Source organism: Tetranychus urticae, chromosome 2 (genome assembly GCF_039701765.1).
Source record: "Tetranychus urticae isolate SD_2017Ah chromosome 2, NJAU_TeUrti_SD_1.0, whole genome shotgun sequence".
Classification (NCBI taxonomy): Eukaryota; Metazoa; Arthropoda; class Arachnida; order Trombidiformes; family Tetranychidae; genus Tetranychus; species Tetranychus urticae.
Genome location: NC_142959.1, coordinates 27,462,816 through 27,482,321, shown reverse-complemented (window position 1 = coordinate 27,482,321; position 19,506 = coordinate 27,462,816). Strand labels below are relative to the sequence as shown.

Here is a 19,506-nt window from a genome sequence, read left to right as displayed (position 1 = left end):
AGCGAAAAAAATTTGCCTTCAAAAGTGCCTTTATCTATTTTTTTCAGATAATATTTTGTTCATTTTTAAGCGACTCTGTTTCATATTTGAACCCTTCTAAATTGCGCATTAATCAACATTATCTTTTATCCAAAGAACCGGTAAAAAAGATACTCTTAATACAACGGTTTTAATATAAAAATCAACGCTGTGGGTCCGGATTAGTCTGGAAGACCAAAGGCAACCGCCTATTACAGAGAGTTCAAATTAGTGTAGAGTTTAAACTCGCTCAGTTTTATTCAAAAGTTAATTACTCATAAGTTAACGTTTTTTAGTAGTCATTTTTGCTGGAAACAAATGATTCAGTTGAATAAGAAAATTGTTAAATGTAAAACGCATTAGCTGATTGCCTATTCAAATCAACAGATTAAAACAGTTATCAATAATAATTCGGTAGATTCAGATATCCATCTGCTGGAAAGTTATCTGGTTAGAGATGAAAATAGATCCAACCAACAATAATGTTTTTACCTGAAATTGTCAACAAGACATGAGAATAGAAAAGACTTTAATCTCAAAATTTATACGAATAACATGTAATTTTGATGCCAGTAGACGGAAAAATAAGGTGAAAAATTGTGAGCGATGAAAAGGAGAAATAGAAGTAAAAAAGGAAATGTTGCCATCAAAGGCTTTCCTCGTGTTTAATAGCATTTTTAATCTCAGGACAATTTGGCTGTGATTTAGTTAGCTTTTGTTTTTCCCAACTGATTGTTGTTAATCACTGCGAGGTTGGTGTAAGTTGCGAATTATGAGATGGTTTAACTCTCAAGGTACCAAAGATTAATTTTAATTTGAGAAAGTGATTCTTGGAGTCGCATTGATTTGATCTCTTTGAGTTTATGCTGTTATATCAACTGATTGGTAAGAATTCGCAGCCTCTCTCGATTTTTATTATTCTCTTCCTCTATCAGATTTCATTAAATTCACCATGAAAAAAAATTCCAGACATAATTACTCAACTGCTACAGTTGCTATTATTTTGAAAGGCGCGCTCGTTTTCATTTACATTACATATTACGTTTAATTAAATATTCAAAATATTCAAATCATCTATTCTGTATTGATTTATGTATTCTCAGTTCAAAAGATACATTGTATAAGGTTGCTTCTAGACCAGGTATACACGATTCATGTTGTTAGAATGTCCATTGTAATAACAGATTTAAATAGCATTTAGAGCTCTGATGCTGTTAACTTTGATTACCTTTAGATTCACCATTGTAACGAATTTTTACAAAGTATTCAAATCAACATAATTAGGTATTTTGAACCAGTAATGATAAAAACAATGTTTTCACATGGTAACTATAACTTTAGTTTTTATCTGAGAAAATAGTGTTAAACTACTGTTATTTAAAATTCATTTTCTCGGCCAGCAGAAAATCAATATTGTTTCAATGGAACTGCAGCTATTAAATGGATAGACAATATCGATTAAATCAGGTTGCGACTTTACCATCATTCCAGTTCTATTAAAAGTGCGCGAAGAGATGGTTTAAATGGCCACAATTCGAGGGCCAGATAAGTTTTAAAATTTGATGGATCTAGCTTTGATGGAAGCATTTTTATCAGTAACGAAATAATCGAATGAAGTTAATTAATTTGTTAGTGAAAATATTTTACCACAAAAGGAATGATATGGCTTTGAAAACTTTATAATTTAGCAAAAAAGAAATGTTGAAGTAAACAAATAGTCACAATTGAGATCATCATGGTATGATTGTTAACGTGTTTAGAGCTCAATAGAGGCATGGCGTATAGAGTAACGGTTGAAAATGTTCAATAGAAAATTGAAAAATAGGAGTAAACCCATAAATATGATAACAATCAAGTTGATGAAAACATTTCCTGATGTCCATGTGTCGCAACAATCATTTAAGTCAATATTTGAATCAAAGATCGACATCGTTTATATAACATATCCTCAGGGTTGGTTTCTTTAAAAAGTTTTTCAGTACGCTGTAAGAGTTGACGACGAGCTTGGGAATCTTTTTCGAGTCCACTAACATATTCTAGGAAAACAGCAAATTCATCATCACCCAAAAAGTCTTCATTGGACCAATTTTTGATTAACCAGTTATTTATAGACTTACAAAATTTCCAATCTCCAGTTTCTTCACGGTGAGACCAGGCATCAAGGTAGTTCAACACTTTTTTCGCCTTAACAACACTTATTGCAGCAAGTTTCTTTTCCAATTTAGCCTTTTTCTTTCCTTTACGATGTTTCTTCTTATTCCTTTTTTTACTTTCACGGACTACTTTTTTATCGTTCACGTCGGAAGAAGTCTTTTCAGAGCTAGAAATTTTTATTTCCATTACCAGCTGTGGATAGAGAAGAGTAAAACAATGTGTGAAAATATAATCTCAAGTATCTCAATCTTAAGGATAATGGAATGGATTAACATACCTTTAAAGAGTAAAAAGATGGAATTGGATGATCGTAAGACAAATAATCAATAAGAAATTAAAATCACAGACTTTACACAGGAAATCATAATTATAGATAAATTTGAAAAACCATGAAACCAAGTCGATGAAAAATTCAGACCAGCTTGTTTGGTAACCAAAGTAATTTTTGTTGACTTAACCCTGACTACAAGTGTAGCGTGATAACCATCGAATGGTTACTAGTATCGGATAAAAGACCCGACCTTAAATATATGCCATGTTCGCCATGAAAAAAAGACTATTCCTAGAAATTTTAGCCTAAAAATTAGGTTAGCTACACTAAGAATAATTAATAAATAAAATACCATCATGAAATTTCCATTTTAAATGGCTTAATTTGTTCGTGTTAATCTAGATTGAGTCTCATAAACAGATACGGTTATCTACTTCAGTTCTTAAGATCGTGTCCATCACCGAAAAGCCATCTATGAAGAGCAAATTCAACTAGTTTGTGCAATTTGTTTAATTATAAATTGCTAAATTATTTGTATGGTGATATTAGATTCGACTAATTTTGGAAATGCCCTAATGAAAGGGAAATAGTTCCAGTTAAATGTTGATTAATTTCTGGATAGATTATCTAAAGCTAAAATAACTATTAACGATCTACTGACCTAAAAGTACATGAGAAAATTTAGATTTTATAAATAATTTCAATAATGAAAACGAATTGCTCGTCGATTCCATCATCATTGGATTGGGTAAAGTTGATGGAAGATATAGATAAAAATGAAATTTCCCGAGATAATTAATTCAAAAGAATCATTAGACTAAAGGTCTCGACAAAAGCTTTACCCGAATCGGTCAATCCATTTTTGAAAATGAAACTCGGAAAAAAGTCGCCATCGATGTTGTTTGTTTACAATTTTGCTTGAGGACTCGGATGGACTATGGTCAGTTGAGTTACCCTCTTTCTTGTGTCCACCATATTTCATTCTTGAAGAGCTAACAATAGCAATAATTAACCTTTGTGTCTAGAAAGGGTAAGATAAAAATTGTTGCGTGTTAATCCGCCCAATTATATTATCCGAATGGAGATTGATCAACTGTTAAAGATGAGAATGTCCAATTAATGGTAAAGGTTAAGATTTACATTTTCATTTTTATCTTTAACAGTTGTTTAATCTCCATTCGGATAAGATGATTGGGTGAAATAACACGCATTTATATTTAATTTAAATCAGTGTAATTTTTGATTTTCTAATGCTCAGTCGCATTAACAGGTAAAAGAACAGCTGACTGATTGTTTACTTTTTTGATTTTATTATTAATAAACAAAAAGCTGTTCATTTCTTGTTCATTGTGCTTAGATTTTTTTTCACATGAAACAACAAAAAAAGAAAGTGATGTTAACCTTTTCTTTTTAATGCCCATTGATTTTACTAAAAGCTACTTTTTACATTTTTGTTCCTAATTTATTTTTTTCTTTTAAGATATTCTTTTAATTACTGATATGAATGCGCGATCCAATACATTTGAAATTGTGAGTAAATCAACATGTTTTGTTTTTATCATGTGAACTTCATTTACATTCTCGCAAACATATTCCCTTCCATTTCTTTGTTTTGTCTCCACATTGTGTCTCAATCCTATCATTGCTTTACAATAACATTTTACCTCTTTTTATTCAACAGAAATGCGCTGGTCATCAGATAAATGATGTTGTGTCAGCTATTTTCCATACAATTCTTTTTTACCGAACAACAGGAAAGGTAAGCCTTGTTATCTATTCATATGTCCTTTCGTCGAATCGTAGTGTTTTGATTTACTCTAACTAATTTTTCAATTCAATGTTCTCAAATGATCACAGGTTACATATAAGGATGATATAAGCTATTCCGTTGGCTCGTTGGGTTATGAAGATGTTCAATGTGATTTTATTGATTACAGCTATGTGAGTATCTATCTGTATTTAGATTTATTACTAATTACCCTGAAAAATGTGCTGATGGGTTTTCGTTTAATTTTACCCTAACTACATTGTATATGGCAATGAAATATCCACGTGCTCACAATCACAGCTCTATCCAGCAATTGGTTATTTTTTAAATCTTTTATATTTCTAATTGAATTTACTTTCTTTCTCGTATAAATTTTTAGGTTCGATGTGCTTCTCCAAGTATCATAAACTCTCTTAACAGTAAAATTCGAGAATTTGTGGAAAAACTAAGAGATAGTAGAGAAAAAGTTGGAACTATTACGATTGAATTTTACAAAAAAAAGAAGAGCTCTGGAGTAATGGGATTTTTCACTGACTCTAACTTAGTTTGGGAAATATGGAACCTTAAAATAATTTGTGGTAAGTTATCGAATCAGTTAATTTTACTATCACCTTTTCTCGGTCACTTGTCTAACTTTCCTCTTTTTTCTTATTTTTACAGTTGACGACAGAGCTAAGCCAGAAGTTTTAAATTTAGAGGAAGTCATACTTGACAAAGTTATATCAATCATTCAAATAGTGAATGGTGCTCGATGTATAACACCTCAAATGCCTGATAGGGACAATGTTGATGCTTTCTTCGATATATCATTTGATGATGCTCAACCTTATTTACACAGAGTATGTTTTATTATTTTTATTATTAAATTGATTATTTTTCTAATTCCTTATTTCTTTTTTTCGTAGATTCACCACCGAATAGGAGAGGGACCCAATGCATCTACAAATCTAACAAACAACGATTTGGGTCTCAAAAAATTAATCAAAGACGCTTTGGCCTTATGATTACCTCTTCATCTTCCTTTTGTACATCAAAAATCAATCTTTACCTCGTATATTTCTCAATAGAAATTCCCGGACACTCTCATCATTTTAAAAACTTCCATTGTCTAAACCAGGCCAACAACTCATGAGTAATTTTTTTGCTCAGATAAGGTTGAATTTGACCAGAAATAAAATCATTTTCTAATAATCTGTATCCTGTTAATCACAAATATCTAATCATTGTATGATTCAAGTATCCGTTAGACAAATACTCGGTATCGGGAGGAAGAGATACTCTTGATTAGTAATTGATTACATTTAGTAAAACAATAACATTTAGAAGGTCCCGATCAATCTAATCACTGGATATATAAAATATATTAATAGATTGTCTTATCATTCAACTGCAAAAATTATGATCATAAGTATGTGTAGCTGTATGTTAGATTACTGAATTTAAGATTTTCATTGTTGAAGCTCGAAGCGAGGGCAAAAGTCTTATCAATTTTAATTTCTTGATCTTTTCGATGCTTCCAAATACAAGATATTTTGATTGAGTCAGAACAGTCACTCTCATGGAATGCCATGACAATTCCAATCCTCAAAATGTAAACAAACAAATTCGAAGCCAAGTAATTGTTTTGTTAATTTTTAACAGTTTCATTCACACACATTCATCAAAAATCAAGTTCAATTAAAATGGGTGAAACAGCTCACGCTTATTTCACAGCTAAATTATGTTTAGTTGTCTTTAATCTTGGACGAATTATTCAAAGAATTGTTATCTTTGGTTTCTATGTTTACGATGAAGGACAGAGAGAAATGGAACCATATACAATTAATGGTACTGTGATAGCTCGATTATACACTAGACTACCGATGTCTATTGTCGTTTTCACTCTAATGATGTTTATTGGCCTCCATATGTTAGGTGTTATTGGTGCAATCAAGGAGAATCGTCGATGTCTTTATACCTACGCCACCATATTAATGTTCATAAATATGGTTTCTTTATTTTCTCCGACATTTAATCCGTCAATTTTCATTATCTATCTGATCATGATTATTTTAGCAATTGGCTATGGATTTATGCTTAAGCAAAAAGAGGATCATCAACGATTATACTCATCTCGAATCCAAGCTTAAAGCGAAACATTTCACTTAATAACTGGACGGTTTGAAAGCATGCATTTTAATAAATACCGTTGAATGAACATTGTTGGATTAAAAATGATTTTAAAACCATAAGCATCTGAGATCTCAATAAACATTCAAACCTTAATTAAAGTCTTGAATTCATGAATTCTGAATGTTTACTTCAAATATTTCTGACAAAATTGTTGCAAGGATGAACATGATCTGATCAGACTTTTTGTTACATTTTGGAGTCATTTTTGATTATGATTTGATACTGGAATATGCTTAATGTTTGGAACTGTCTAACCTGCTTCAACTAGTTAATTTAACATATTCAGTTAATTAACACAAACAATGTTTCATTGAAGTCGACTTGTAGGTTTCAAAGTAAAAATATCTGCACATTGATTTATTAATTTAGCACGCAAATTGAATCAAGCAAAAATTAATGATGTAAAATATGTTTTTCCTAACACTGTTTTTATTATTTTATTATCAATTAAATGGCTTCTATTTACACATAGTGATCAGGTATCACATTAGTGACAATATCTTAACGTTGAAAAATAAACCCATAGAAACAAAACGTGTTTTTTTCATAAAAACAAAAATTTCAGATCATAAAGTAAGGAAAAGATTGATTATAATTATCAAAGACATTTTATCGTAAATAATATTTAAATGCGAAAACAAAGATTGATGTTTGGGGAGAGAAATCTAGCGATAGTAAAAAATAATCTGAAACATCTCAAGGCGATTAAAATACTGCTATGAACTTGGTCCACAAAGCTATTCAATTCATTACTTGGTTGGGTGATTCATAATGGCCAAAGAGTAAAGAAGCTTCTTTACTTGGCTTTTTGTCATTAACCAATCCTGTCAAAATGTATTCTGGTGAATAATTGCAGAAATGTGCTGAACACAGATTTTTGGCTAAGGGTGACTCCATCGGTTGAAATGTCCATTTATATGGTACTAAACTACAGTAGTATACTGTATCAGAAGACTTTTGGTGGTCTTGATATAAGGCGCAATATAGTTTTTACTTTCTGATAGGTATTTTGTCAGTGATAAATTAGAAGTAAATGCAGCAAGCAATGATGATGATTCAAATTAATCACGCTTGCTGGTTGTGATAATAAAATTATAAAAAGGAAAATGATTCAAGATGATTTTTCTTGAGCTTGTTGTTGTTTCAATTGAAGTAAAATCGATCTCATTCTTGACGTATCTTTTGAGTTACGAGATGCTTTTGGATTGAAATCACACATGCGAGCGATTTTTTCCCATTCTTGTTCAGGTGATTCGGCATCTCTTTCAGCAATCCACTCTTTTTCAGCGTTCCTGTTATCATTCAGAGAAAATAAAAAGTAATAAATTAAATCTTATAACCAAGTGGAAGTTTATAAAAATGATTAACGGCTGGTGATTTATTAATGATTTCAAGTTAGTATGTTAGAGGATACCTACTTGCAAGCCTCCCTTGATAAGCAGGCAGCATAAGATGAAAGAAAATCGATGTCAGATAGAGATTAGAATGTTATTTAGATTACACCGGTTGATTTCCCAAAACCGAGGAAGCTGTGAATATTTGTTATTTTAATTAACCAGACTTACCTGTTGATTACTTTTGATTTATTTAATTGCTCTTCACAACGAGAGTACCATTCCTCTAATTCTTTCTTTGCTTGTTCAGCAAGTTCCTTCTTTTTCTTATTCTCCTCTTCATCTTTTTCATTTAACCTTTTTTCTTGCTCTTCTCTCCATTTTCGGATCTTTTCTGATTCTTTAATAGGCTCCTTATCACCGTTAACTTCATTGGCGAGTCCGTTACTGGTTAAATTATCAGCTGGAACAGAGTTTGAGTTATCTGTAAAATCAGTAGAACCAGCGTCAAGGTTTTCTCCGTTTTCTTGGTTAACATGATTCAGCTCATTTTCTAATTCAATATCATGTTCAATTGCAGGCGAAACATTTTGTTCTTCAGCAATGATGTCTGGATCAACATCTTCAATTTTTTCAAATGAATTCTCTAGATCACTCATGATTATGGAAAGAAAAAAGATCCTAAACCGAGATTGAAAGACACAAAGGCACCAAAACAAATAAAAAGAGTGAAGTCTAAAAACTTGATTTATAAATCAGAGAGATAGCAAAGTGATAAAAAGCGATATAAAACAGTTTTGTTCAATAACCTAAAATCTTCACACAGAAAGATTCAAATTTGTAGATGTAGTCCAACTTTGATGAATTTTCCTGGACAGTCCAAATAAAAACCACTTGAAAGTTTAAAGTTGAAACGATTCAGTTCTACAAAACAAATGGAAAAATTACATTTCAATCTCCACCAGAGAGCAGCATTAAGCTTTCTAAATATAAGGGCGCCCTAAAAGAAACTTTAAAAAGCTAGAAACCCGAATTTATGTCTTGAATTAAAATTTTTAATCTGAAATCAAACTTATCTATGATAATTCTGATTCAGATTGTCAATCCAATTTCACATCTTATCAGAAATCATAGCAAACTGTCTTCATTTTTATTCTAGATCAGTTGTTTTTCAATGCAAATTGATCGTACAGAATAACAAAAACATTGTTTTATCTCAATTTTTTGTAATTTGTGTTACCATTTGTAATTTCAAAGTTGATTTTATAAAATGGCTAAATTTTGGATCGAAGTTAAAAAATTAATGACCCCGGCTCATCACGAAGCTAAATCGAGGAGTTTATCATCACAATTAAGAAAAATTAACATCCAATCAAACTAAAATTGTATAAATTGGTTTCGTCAAAAGCTTTACTGGTCATGCCTTATTTCAAGTTAGGTTGTGTGATTTAAAATGATCTCGCAAGCTGATTAACCATTGATTCTTATTGTCCTTCTTCTAGTATTGGCTTTAATCGGAGTTGAAAATTAAACGCATCAGATAATCAGTGTGTGTAATTAGATTTGTGTTAATGGGCTGTTGTATTAAAAAAACATAACAAACCGTGAAATGGATATTCAATGACTTAACAAATGTAACCTCATTGAATAGCATTAACAATGAAAATAGTTGACAATAAAAGCTAAACACTATTTATTAACCATGAAAGTGAAGAGATTAAAAAATGAAATCATTTGAGCTAATAATAATTGATTAAGAGCATTAATTTGATCAAAAGAAGTACTACTTTCAACATGAATGATCTTCAATACGGAAGTTTTACCCAAAATTAAAGCTAATCTCTTGAGATTCTCATTAGTTTAATCATTCACCAAGTAATATGAACAACAGAAGATTGGATTAGCTAAAGTTATGTTCAAACAAAATTCAATTTAATTTCAATTTAAGTTGCATGATAATTTGATTTTCAAGTGAAGAAGACATCTTTATCAATGGATTTCAGTATAGTTTGTTTGTTGATTATATTTCTGTTCACTTTGGATGGTCAATGTTTCAAAAAATTTGGTTTCTTTGGATCCAAAGGATTACCACCAGCTACAGGAGACAGTCAATGTAAGTTACAGTGTTGAACCTCCAACAATCAAATTGATAATAATCAACTTCAAATAGGTACATGTACTTGTCGTCCACAAGTTCAAACTCGATATGTAGCCATTGAAGTTCCCAAAATGGTTCCATCTCAGCCTCCACCTGCACCTCCGCCACCACCACCACCACCGCCAACTCAGGCTCCGATGCCTAAAAAGACTCATATAATTTCAATTCAGGAAGTTGAAATCCCAATTGTTAAACCATCTCCACCAGATTCTTGGGCTATATCAACACCTGCAACTCCACCATCCTGGACAGGTACATTTGAATGATATTACATTTTAACCGAACCAATATTTTTGGCTAATCACTTTAATTGTTAACCTCATTCTCTATATCACTGACTCCGTATTTGCAGATAGACGATGGGATGAAGAGCTTAGTTATCATTCTGGTGAATCCTTTGACTATGGGAAGATGTCTAAATTTGGTGATGGCTTGGCCTCTGTGTTTAAAGATGAACATGTTAAGTGAATAGTAAAGGTATTGTATAACAATAATGCTGGACATTTCAATTTATCTAATTGCTTGAAAAATCGATGAAACAATCAATTTTGGCTCCGTTGTTTGTATGGTAACACTAATAACTTTATGTAACTTGTATTGATTATATACTGTGATAGCTGACATGTACTTTGTCCATCCTTCTTCGTTCCTTGATGTCACCAATCGATCCATTTCTGATGACTCTAAAAACAATTTGAAATGAATCAATTTTCTCATTTAAATTATTTTGACCATTACATCCAATATATTATTAAAGGTTTAAGAATGAAAATTTACCTGTGTTTTATTTAGAGAGACTTATGGCCTTAATAGGCGCCTCGTTCTTTGTATATTTTCCTGTTGCCTAGCAATTGTTATGTTTACTTGTCAATTGCAAGTTGGATTTTCTGTTGTATAGAATAATATTTGATTTTAAATAACAGTACATAAAAATGTTACCTTATCCGATATGTGAATGAAGTATATTTAGATAGTTTGGTATTAAACAAACTGTGCTCGGATTTACGTTAATACATGCCTATTCTCATGTGTAATGTTTCCCTTATGGACTCCATTGTGGTTTGATCTGCAAACTACATCTCCTTCTTTCCTATTGATTGTTGGTATATTTTTCACCGCGACTGCTATAATTTTAAGGTTAGTATCTTACCAGGTAACTATTTAGTTACCTTTGAGTGAGTAAGAGCATTAAAAGTAGGGATTCACTCAGATATATACTGATATTTACCCCATCCATATAGTTTTTAAGAGTGACGTGAATTATTTTACACCTGAAAGACTAATTTGATTTGTTTTTATCAGACTTTTTGTGAACAGAATACCAATGGATCAATCCTCAATTAGAATGTTTGACCCTAAACCTTCAATCCCTCAAGATATGACCGTTTTGAGGAATCCATTTACCCTTGCATTGGATGATCAACAACCGCGAGAAGGACAATTGGAAAATGGTGTTTTAGTCAAAATAACTGGTGATAAACCATTCCGACTTTCCAGTTACTGGGGAGTTAATGTAACCAAATTTCATCAAGCCTTGAAGCAAGATTGGAAAGAAATCAGAGAATCGATTAGAAGTGGGACATTCTTAAATGAACACTGTTTACAATCATCTAAACCAGAGGAGATAGATCCTCCAATAGGTGAATCAATTGCCCGAACGATAGCAGCTGATGAACCAATCACTCCAGAAATGTTGGGTACATCACCTCGAAGCTGTTATCCATTGATTATTATACTTTCCATCAACGATGACTATAAAGACAATCAAGCAGAAGGATTAGATGCAGGGCAAACCTCATCTGGTGATAACAAAAGTAATAAAAAAAGAGACGAGATTGTTTGTCTCGCGAATGTGTTACATATAAGGGATAATATTTGTCCTATGGACAGCAATATAATTACACAGTTGACCAAGTTACGCTACGGCAATGTTTACAGCTTACAATCACTCTTTACTCCAGGAGGAACAGTTGATGAAGCTTCAAGACCAGTTACGATGTGTGTAATATGTCAAGATAAAGCAATCTCACGAGCTTTATTACCTTGTCGACATGCATGCATATGCTGTGATTGTTATGGACTAATCGACAAATGTCCACTTTGTAGAAGTTACATTCGATCATTTTTCTTCATACTTGAAGGCGATGGCCAAGAATCTGAGCAAACGGAGCAAATTGAACAATCTGAACAATCCCCAAAAAAACCTCGAAAACGATTCGGTTTCCTTTCATCACTTTGGTAGTTAATTTATATTTATAAAAAAAATATACTTAATTCCAAATCGATTAAAAATATAAAATTTAACATTTCTCTCACACCAAAGATGTTGATAGGATATGAAATTAAACTAGCAATATGGAACTAAAGTATTTTCCCGATCGGTTGAGAAGCATTAAAAAGAGTCAGTGAATTTTTTATAACATGGAAATTTATTCAAAATTTTTCTCACCAATTGATGAATTGATAAGTCTTTGTGAAAGCTTCATTATATACAATATTGTTAGATCGTCAACCGCTAAAGTATGAATTGTAGCATTTATGAATGAAATCTTGGATACTTTTAATATACAAGTCATTTTTCAGCATACTTCAACAGCATTCAGAACTGTTAATCGACTGATAGGAAATTAAAAATGATTATTTAAACTTTAAAACGTCGAGACATAATTTTGAACTAGATTTAATGATAAACAAACGCTTGGCTAGTTGGCTCGCAGGGGAGTACCCATGGTGCTTTCGTTTGCTCCATCCTTAACACATACTTGAAGAGGAGTTCGACCAACTCCAGGAGATCTTGGATCAATACCCAAATTAACGATTCGTTTGTTTTTCGGAGTTGAAAGCATAGTTTCTTTCTTTTCATGGAACCATTCCTTTGAAATTATTGAGCCCATATTGGTCAATGTCACGTACTTTCAAAAAGACAACCGTAAATTTACTAGATGTGAAATAAAATGAATAACACGGACTTGATTTCAATTTAACTGAAGATCACAATTAAAAAATAAAAATGATAAACACAATTTCAACGGGTGTCAGTTGGTTTAAGAACAGATGCGATATAAAAGTCACATAAGATAAACAACGATTCAAATTTAAATTACACAACTTCCAGTAACAGCCAATCACATACATTCTAGAATGTTTGTTGCTGCCATCTCTTGTAGTATAGCAGTATTAAATTCTAATAAAATAATTTTTAAGTTTTTTATTTTGAAAAATTATTTCTTATTTAAATTGAATGTTACATTTAATTGTAGAAATAAACTTCAAACAGTTAAAAATAAATGTGTTCTCTTAAGTTTTATAGCATTGATATGGAACAAGTTTGAGTATTTAACTTTTAGATCAGTAATACAAGTTGATTACATTGAATAAAATGAAGTTTAATGTTTTATCAGGCAATTATGGTAATTCAATTTAATTTAATCAGAAAGGTTACTTTAAAGATGAGAAAATTAGTCTCGATTAAAATACAAGATTTCCTAGCCATTATTTCATCGATGTTTTGCAGATTTGAGTTTCTACTTTGACTATCTTGGTCTCACTTGATTCTGGTTTTTCATCAACTTTGCTTTTTTATTTCCTTAATTGATTGGGCCAACAGTTTAGGATTGATTCCTCTCTCAACCATCCTCTGACAAATCGTCATCAACTCCAAATCGAGATCAACTTGCAACAAATTGGACATTTCATTGATCAAAACGATGGTTGAATTGTCATTCATTGAATTCACTGGAGACTTATCTTCTTCAGTAAAGTTGACCATCTTTACTTGGGTTGTAAATTAAGATAAATAACACAATTAAAAACCACAGAAATATGAATGACCGATGTTGTTTAAAATACAAAAAATATCAAAACACAAAAAAACTGACAAAACAAAACAAAGTGTTTTTACCGCGCATTATAAATATCCGCATATCGATTACTTGTATTGGCAAAAATATCGATATTTATTGGATCCTAATGATTGCTAATTAATTCATTTTTGCCTTCAATTGTCACATTAGCAATTATTGATTGCTCATTCCTAATTAAATACAAGGAGAACACATTTTCCAGTTTTAACAGTCATCAAAGAGCATAAACTCAAATTCCATTTCACCAGAATGAGACAACAAGTGAAACATTGCAAGTCCAATGGACATCGAAGGATTACCTGCAAAAACTTTGAATTTCAAATCATGAGATATGAATCATGCAAATGAAGTCCATTTGTGAAATTAAATTTCTTTGTGATAGTAAATTTTTCGATAAAATCTTGAATACAAAGCACTTATTTTGAGAAATATAACTTTTCTTTTTCTGTAAATTAGATCAGTTCGCTTTTTATATAAACCGACCGCGATCTGTGAACATAACTTAAGAGTTAAGAGTTAGAGAGCTAAAACTTGGTATTTGTTGATAAAATTTGTTATTAATCATTATGGATTAAATACTTTTAACAATTTAACAACAGTTCTCTTGATATTGGCCATTGTTCTTAAACTTTGAGCCTCGATATTTCGACAATAGCTTCACCTACGTTCATCATTATTTCACCAATTTAATTCTTTACTAAGGTATAATTCAATTGAATTACATTACTTTCCATCAGTACATTTGATTTACGATATTTGAATTGTAAATAGACGAGGAACAACTGTTTTAACAAAACAAACTCATCTTAACCCATTTCTTGGTTAAAAAACCAATTTTCTGGTTAAACTAGCAAGAGTATTGCAAAGAGTGCTGCCAAAGACTCGGGCATTCGAGTCAAGAGCTGAGACTTAGTTGTGCTTGTAGGGAAATTAGGGAAATGTAGGGAAAACGGATTAGTTCGATCGTTGGTTGAAGCGATCGCAATCAGAGATCATGAGAGTCAGAGAGCTGAAGCTTAATATTTGTCAATAAAAATTGTTGGGCACATCAAGGATCAAATACTTTTTTTGCAATTCAACAACAGTTTTCTTGTTTTGGATATTGTTCTCAAAACTTTGGCATTGAGAATTAAAAAATCTGCTTCTATAGTTGATCAAAAGGCTATCGAATTTTCAACTTCGACACCGATTTTCTCTAAAACTTTTCATCTAATAAATCTTTGAATCGCACAAATGGACTCAGTTTTCATGTCCTTATAAGCTAACAGAGTAAATTGTTGTTTTTGTTCACATTTTTGTTCATTTGTGTCAATTTGTGCATATACATATGTATGTGATAACAGCCCAAATAAGGAATAGCTTTCAGTATCAATCATAATATGAAACAAAACTCATCCAAAATTTTTACCAATATTTATATAATATTTTGTTCGGGCTTAATTATTATGAACCATAATTTATGATATTATGATTACAAGCGATCGAGCAATCTGCAACAATTAAATCTCTAATGATGTATTTCAACTATTTAGCTTTTCATTTTACAGAATTTTTCGAGTCTTCAGTCAAAATATCAGCTATGTTTACATGATAAATATTTTCATTATAATGGTGACAAGACCTTCATTGTTAACCATTAATCAAAGTGAAAAAATGTAAAACATTTTAAAGCTTCAAATAATCCTAACACTTGACAAATATTGGAACCTACCTTAAATTAATATTTATGATCAAGATCATCATGAAATGATCAAAAGCAAAATAAAAGTTTGACATTATTTATTTAATTCTTGAGTGAAAATCATGATTAATAACTTTTATCCTCATTATTTGCACAGATTCAATTCGCTTTGATATTTTCACTATAAATTGAACTGTTGCCTGATCAAGTCTGTTTTTAACATCTTTTGATCCTTCAGATTCAACTAAATCTAAAGTCTTTTCCATCATGAAAATACTTCTATTAATGTGTTTCATCTTCTTGACAGTTTCATCTACTGAGGCTGGTAAACAAACATTAACTAATATCTGTCAAGAACTAGAAGAATTTTTAAAAAACGGAAAATTCGATGAGCGTCGCAAGATTCGTGATGAATGTGCTGTAAGTTTATGTTGATTTATTGCGATTTCAATCAACCCGAATTCAATTTCTTTCATTTTTTCTCTGACTTTTTCAGCTCAAAGCATTCAACTCAGAAGTTCAAGAATCTTTGAAAAAATGTCGCGATATTTTACCTCTTGAAACCTCTGATGATGTGAAAAAAGTGTGCTCAGATATTGGAACCAGCGAACCCAAGATTGAAGCGGTAACTAACTTTAAGGCCCATTTAAAGACATCGGTTGCCAGGAATTAAATAAATTTTGTTTCATTTGAACAGGTTAAAGATTGTGTGGTAAAAAATAGTCCACCTGAAGCGATAGAAGTTTTTAAGGTAAGTTTAAGTGAATCAAATGAAGATTGGTTTTAATTATTCACGTTTCAATAGGTATGTTTAAAGAAATCATTTGGAAGAGCTAATTTGATGTAAATTGGTGACAGTCGTCTAACTTGTCTTTAATTGAAATGAGCAAAAAGATATGTATTAATCAGAAATCATGGATATTTCAATTGTTTTAATAAATTGAGATTTTGTCGTTTAACATTGACTTTTTTATTCATCCTTGTGAGTCAAATTACACAAACACTTTGTAACCATTTGACCAAACATTGATGCATAATTAATTGAAACAAATATCGATTGGGATTAAAATTGAAACGATCTCAAAAATGGTCAAAAAATGGTTTAAATTGATGATTTAAATTTCCAATCAATACAATAATATGAGATCAATTGATTTGAAGTTGGTAAAGAAATGATGACAAGAAAATTAATTGAATAATGTTGAAAGATGATGGTAAATGAAGAGAAGAAACAGTTTTTTTCTGAAGAACACTTTGATCACATGAATGGCACTAGAGTCACAACTCCATTGGCTGATTAGCAGAACTCTCAATTTTGAGTTTAATTTCTTCTCTGGTAAAGATTTGCAATAGAAAAATTCATTATGGCTAATTATTGGAAGCACATGAATTGGAAATCGTAAAATGAGATCTGTCCAGGTTAGATTGATATTGATACAATGTAAAATAGAAATGTGCAGTTATATTGATATCATATACAAGACGATTTAAGATGAAGCATGATAACAGCCCAGCTTGTGTTAATGGTGAGATCTTCAAATATTCGGATGAATTAAGGAAAAACCAAAAATTAATAAGTAGCCAACCATTAACTCACAAATGAAATTGAAAGAATCGTTCAGATTTAAATGCTATAATACAGACAGCTAACCATAACCATAGCTGTAACAATACGAACTAGTTGGGGTCCATTACAGAAAAATATGTGTTTGGTGAGTTCAAATTTATCGTAAACTTGATTATCATAATAAAACAAATTTTGGATTTGATTGAAAATCATCCATTAACACAAGTTAAGATTTGTTTGTTGCATTGAGATGTTTGTTTGAGTCTTTACGGCGAATGTTGCATTAAGAGTGTTTGTTGAGCTTTTTTGTCACTTAATCGCTTTTTCTTGAGCTGTTCCACTTTGCGGATCAATCTCATTTCTGGCGATAATTCATCTGGATCATCTGAAATAAATTGACTTCGATTAACCATAGCTTCTGATTTTTTGGCTAGACCAAGATGGTTGAAGTTGTAATTGAAGTTAGGGTCAGCTGCTTTCATTAAGTTCAACCTTTCATTTAAAAGTTTTTGAGCGTATTGATACAATTCAATGTCCAAGTGATTTAACCATTTAATTTTATCCAACATGGATTTATCCAATTCGTCTTGAGCCAAAGAAGAATGAGTTTCATTAAGTTGAATGAAGGGTTGAAGAAAATATAATTTGAAGGTTGACTCAAATAAATATTGAGACACTTTTTGTTGCTCACAAAGGCCAAAGAAAGCCATCCTTTTTAAATTTTCCTTAGCACTAGCAAGTAAAATGGTATTACGTTGATGTTCCGACATGATTGAATGATTGTAACATCCAACTAAAGTTAAATCTGCCAGCATTCGAGTTTGCCGATTTATTGCTAAATTATATGGACAGGAAATAAATTCTTGTAGCGACACATTACTCCAATCATCGCCAGTATAGCAAGGTTGAATTTCCTCTGGTGCTGGTGGTCGACCTCCACAAAGATGTAGACTATTTTTCCAAGTTGCACCTCTCTGGATGTGTCTAAATTCACTCAGAAATCTTGAAACTGGTTCACGAAGAAGAGTGATAAAAAAATAATGCCGATCTGAGACTTTAGTACGTTCACTTTGGTTCATAACACTATCAACACAATTGACCAGTTCAGTCCAATCAGCATGCAGACCACACTTCCATCCAGTCGTATATCTTGAGAAAAGCCATAATCTCGATGATGAATTTGGGCGAATACATTTACAAATTTTCTTTCCTTTTTTACATTGACAAGGAGCTTCAAGATCAAGATCACGAACCAAATGGCGACCAAAACTAGTTCCACCTAATTGAGAATAGAAAATAAATTGTTAACGCAACTGAAGTAAAATAAAAATTGACCATTTTTCTTACCTGTCTTTTGCATATGAAGAAACACCATAACATCATCACCTTTTATATCAAACATAAAGTTAGGATCTTTAACAATTTGGTCGAAAGACATGGTATTAAGCTTTTTACTTGGATTCACTATTCTATGTGTGGTTCGCATAGATCTTATTGACTCGATAGACTCAAATTCATTTCCTTTGGACTCCATGTACATCAGAGATTTACCAATGTGATTTGGTATGTGCCTTAAACTATACCTAGTCCATAATTTGTATCTTGACTCGGAGAAAGACCAGTTGGTGAGAGAACAAACATTATCAGGACAAAGGTAACCAATTATTAACAAAGAAATTATGAATAGTAAGAAACAAACAATAGCAGCAGCTCGCACCATTGATAAACTGCTAGCCATTATTTTATTTTACACGAGGGATGAATTCCTTTGAATTTGACGATACAAGTTGCATTTGACTGAACATCAGATTGAAAAAAATGTGACCAATACAAACATATTAAAAATTATAACTACTAATCAACCAGGCATTATTTCAATGAGAGGTCTCATCTCCACTTCACTTTTGTAAACATAATAAATAAAATAAACTAGAAGATCAATTCAAAATAATAAAAAGAGGGAGAAATAACATGGAAAAGAAAACAAAGCAGCAGGATCATTGAGATCTTCCTAAGATATGCTCCAGCTTGAATGCAGACAAAAGCATCGCTGTTGCTTTCATCAGCTGGTAACTCTTCAATGAATGCATCTTGAAGTTCAAGTCTTGAACAGTCAGTTTTCAGACTCAATGAAATTGAATGTGCAGTTTTTTTTTGTAATAGACTTTTCAAAATCCCTATTTATCGTATCACAATATACAATTAATTTCCGCTATGTTATTATAATAACGTATTTTAACGAGTTTGTCTAAAAGACCATAAATGGCCATCATTGAATAAAAACATTTAAAACATGTTTAAATAATAATTCTAACAATACAATAAAGCTTATAATTATAAGTATTATTGGCATTTAGCCATTTTTGTTCTTTAAAAGAGACCTTTTTTCAATCATTATTCATTTATTTATATAAATTGTGATAGATAACAAACGTTTACACCACTCGAAGTTATGATAAAACCCAGTCTTCAGTCTTCGGTTTTAATTTTCTCAACTGTTCGTGGTAATGGTTTAATCTA

The 19,506-nt window shown here is 31.4% G+C and overlaps 7 protein-coding genes and 2 long non-coding RNA genes across 11 annotated transcripts; 4 read left to right on the top strand and 5 right to left on the bottom strand.

The window, feature by feature from the left end:
* Positions 1 to 1,676: 1,676 nt before the first annotated feature.
* Positions 1,677 to 2,591, bottom strand: LOC112539836 (protein cholesin-like). Its single transcript, XM_089267663.1, has 2 exons — positions 2,450 to 2,591; positions 1,677 to 2,364 (listed from the first exon to the last, which is right to left on the bottom strand). Exon 2 carries the CDS (start codon positions 2,356 to 2,358, stop codon positions 1,918 to 1,920), a length of 441 nt encoding a protein of 146 aa, XP_089123789.1. The 5' UTR covers positions 2,359 to 2,364; positions 2,450 to 2,591; the 3' UTR covers positions 1,677 to 1,917.
* Positions 2,592 to 3,302: 711 nt separating this feature from the next.
* On the bottom strand, positions 3,303 to 3,692 carry LOC149094259 (uncharacterized). Its single transcript, XR_016198739.1, has 2 exons — positions 3,584 to 3,692; positions 3,303 to 3,464 (listed from the first exon to the last, which is right to left on the bottom strand). It is a non-coding gene; the product is annotated as an uncharacterized LOC149094259 (long non-coding RNA).
* A 104-nt stretch (positions 3,693 to 3,796) lies between these two features.
* On the top strand, positions 3,797 to 5,402 carry Atg101 (autophagy-related protein 101). The gene is made up of 6 exons (XM_015927467.3): positions 3,797 to 3,973; positions 4,125 to 4,202; positions 4,301 to 4,384; positions 4,591 to 4,789; positions 4,872 to 5,050; positions 5,117 to 5,402. The coding sequence occupies exons 1-6, from the start codon at positions 3,944 to 3,946 to the stop codon at positions 5,213 to 5,215; spliced, it is 669 nt and encodes a 222-aa protein (XP_015782953.2). The 5' UTR covers positions 3,797 to 3,943; the 3' UTR covers positions 5,216 to 5,402.
* A 1,392-nt stretch (positions 5,403 to 6,794) lies between these two features.
* LOC107360749 (clathrin light chain) lies at positions 6,795 to 8,640 on the bottom strand. Of its 3 annotated transcripts, XM_015927470.3 has the most exons (4): positions 8,540 to 8,640; positions 7,949 to 8,398; positions 7,802 to 7,813; positions 6,795 to 7,675 (listed from the first exon to the last, which is right to left on the bottom strand). In XM_015927470.3, exons 2-4 carry the CDS (start codon positions 8,374 to 8,376, stop codon positions 7,495 to 7,497), a joined length of 621 nt encoding a protein of 206 aa, XP_015782956.1. In that variant the 5' UTR covers positions 8,377 to 8,398; positions 8,540 to 8,640; the 3' UTR covers positions 6,795 to 7,494. The 3 variants fall into 3 exon arrangements, with proteins under 3 accessions (XP_015782956.1, XP_015782955.1, XP_015782957.1); XM_015927469.3 differs by having other exon boundaries at positions 7,949 to 8,640; XM_015927471.3 differs by lacking the exon at positions 7,802 to 7,813 and having other exon boundaries at positions 7,949 to 8,640.
* Positions 8,641 to 9,627: 987 nt separating this feature from the next.
* Positions 9,628 to 10,776, bottom strand: LOC112538658 (uncharacterized). The gene is made up of 2 exons (XR_003081925.2): positions 10,653 to 10,776; positions 9,628 to 10,558 (listed from the first exon to the last, which is right to left on the bottom strand). It is a non-coding gene; the product is annotated as an uncharacterized LOC112538658 (long non-coding RNA).
* LOC107370701 (uncharacterized) lies at positions 9,703 to 10,362 on the top strand. Its single transcript, XM_025162629.2, has 3 exons — positions 9,703 to 9,830; positions 9,888 to 10,127; positions 10,228 to 10,362. Exons 1-3 carry the CDS (start codon positions 9,710 to 9,712, stop codon positions 10,341 to 10,343), a joined length of 477 nt encoding a protein of 158 aa, XP_025018397.1. The 5' UTR covers positions 9,703 to 9,709; the 3' UTR covers positions 10,344 to 10,362.
* LOC107370699 (cell growth regulator with RING finger domain protein 1) lies at positions 10,748 to 12,781 on the top strand. The gene is made up of 2 exons (XM_015938666.3): positions 10,748 to 11,012; positions 11,178 to 12,781. Exons 1-2 carry the CDS (start codon positions 10,909 to 10,911, stop codon positions 12,115 to 12,117), a joined length of 1,044 nt encoding a protein of 347 aa, XP_015794152.2. The 5' UTR covers positions 10,748 to 10,908; the 3' UTR covers positions 12,118 to 12,781.
* A 2,822-nt stretch (positions 12,782 to 15,603) lies between these two features.
* Positions 15,604 to 16,378, top strand: LOC107360794 (uncharacterized). Its single transcript, XM_015927513.3, has 4 exons — positions 15,604 to 15,839; positions 15,916 to 16,044; positions 16,117 to 16,170; positions 16,225 to 16,378. Exons 1-4 carry the CDS (start codon positions 15,687 to 15,689, stop codon positions 16,264 to 16,266), a joined length of 378 nt encoding a protein of 125 aa, XP_015782999.1. The 5' UTR covers positions 15,604 to 15,686; the 3' UTR covers positions 16,267 to 16,378.
* Positions 16,374 to 18,997, bottom strand: Hs6st (heparan sulfate 6-O-sulfotransferase). The gene is made up of 2 exons (XM_015927512.3): positions 18,334 to 18,997; positions 16,374 to 18,265 (listed from the first exon to the last, which is right to left on the bottom strand). The coding sequence occupies exons 1-2, from the start codon at positions 18,722 to 18,724 to the stop codon at positions 17,253 to 17,255; spliced, it is 1,404 nt and encodes a 467-aa protein (XP_015782998.2). The 5' UTR covers positions 18,725 to 18,997; the 3' UTR covers positions 16,374 to 17,252.
* Positions 18,998 to 19,506: the final 509 nt, after the last annotated feature.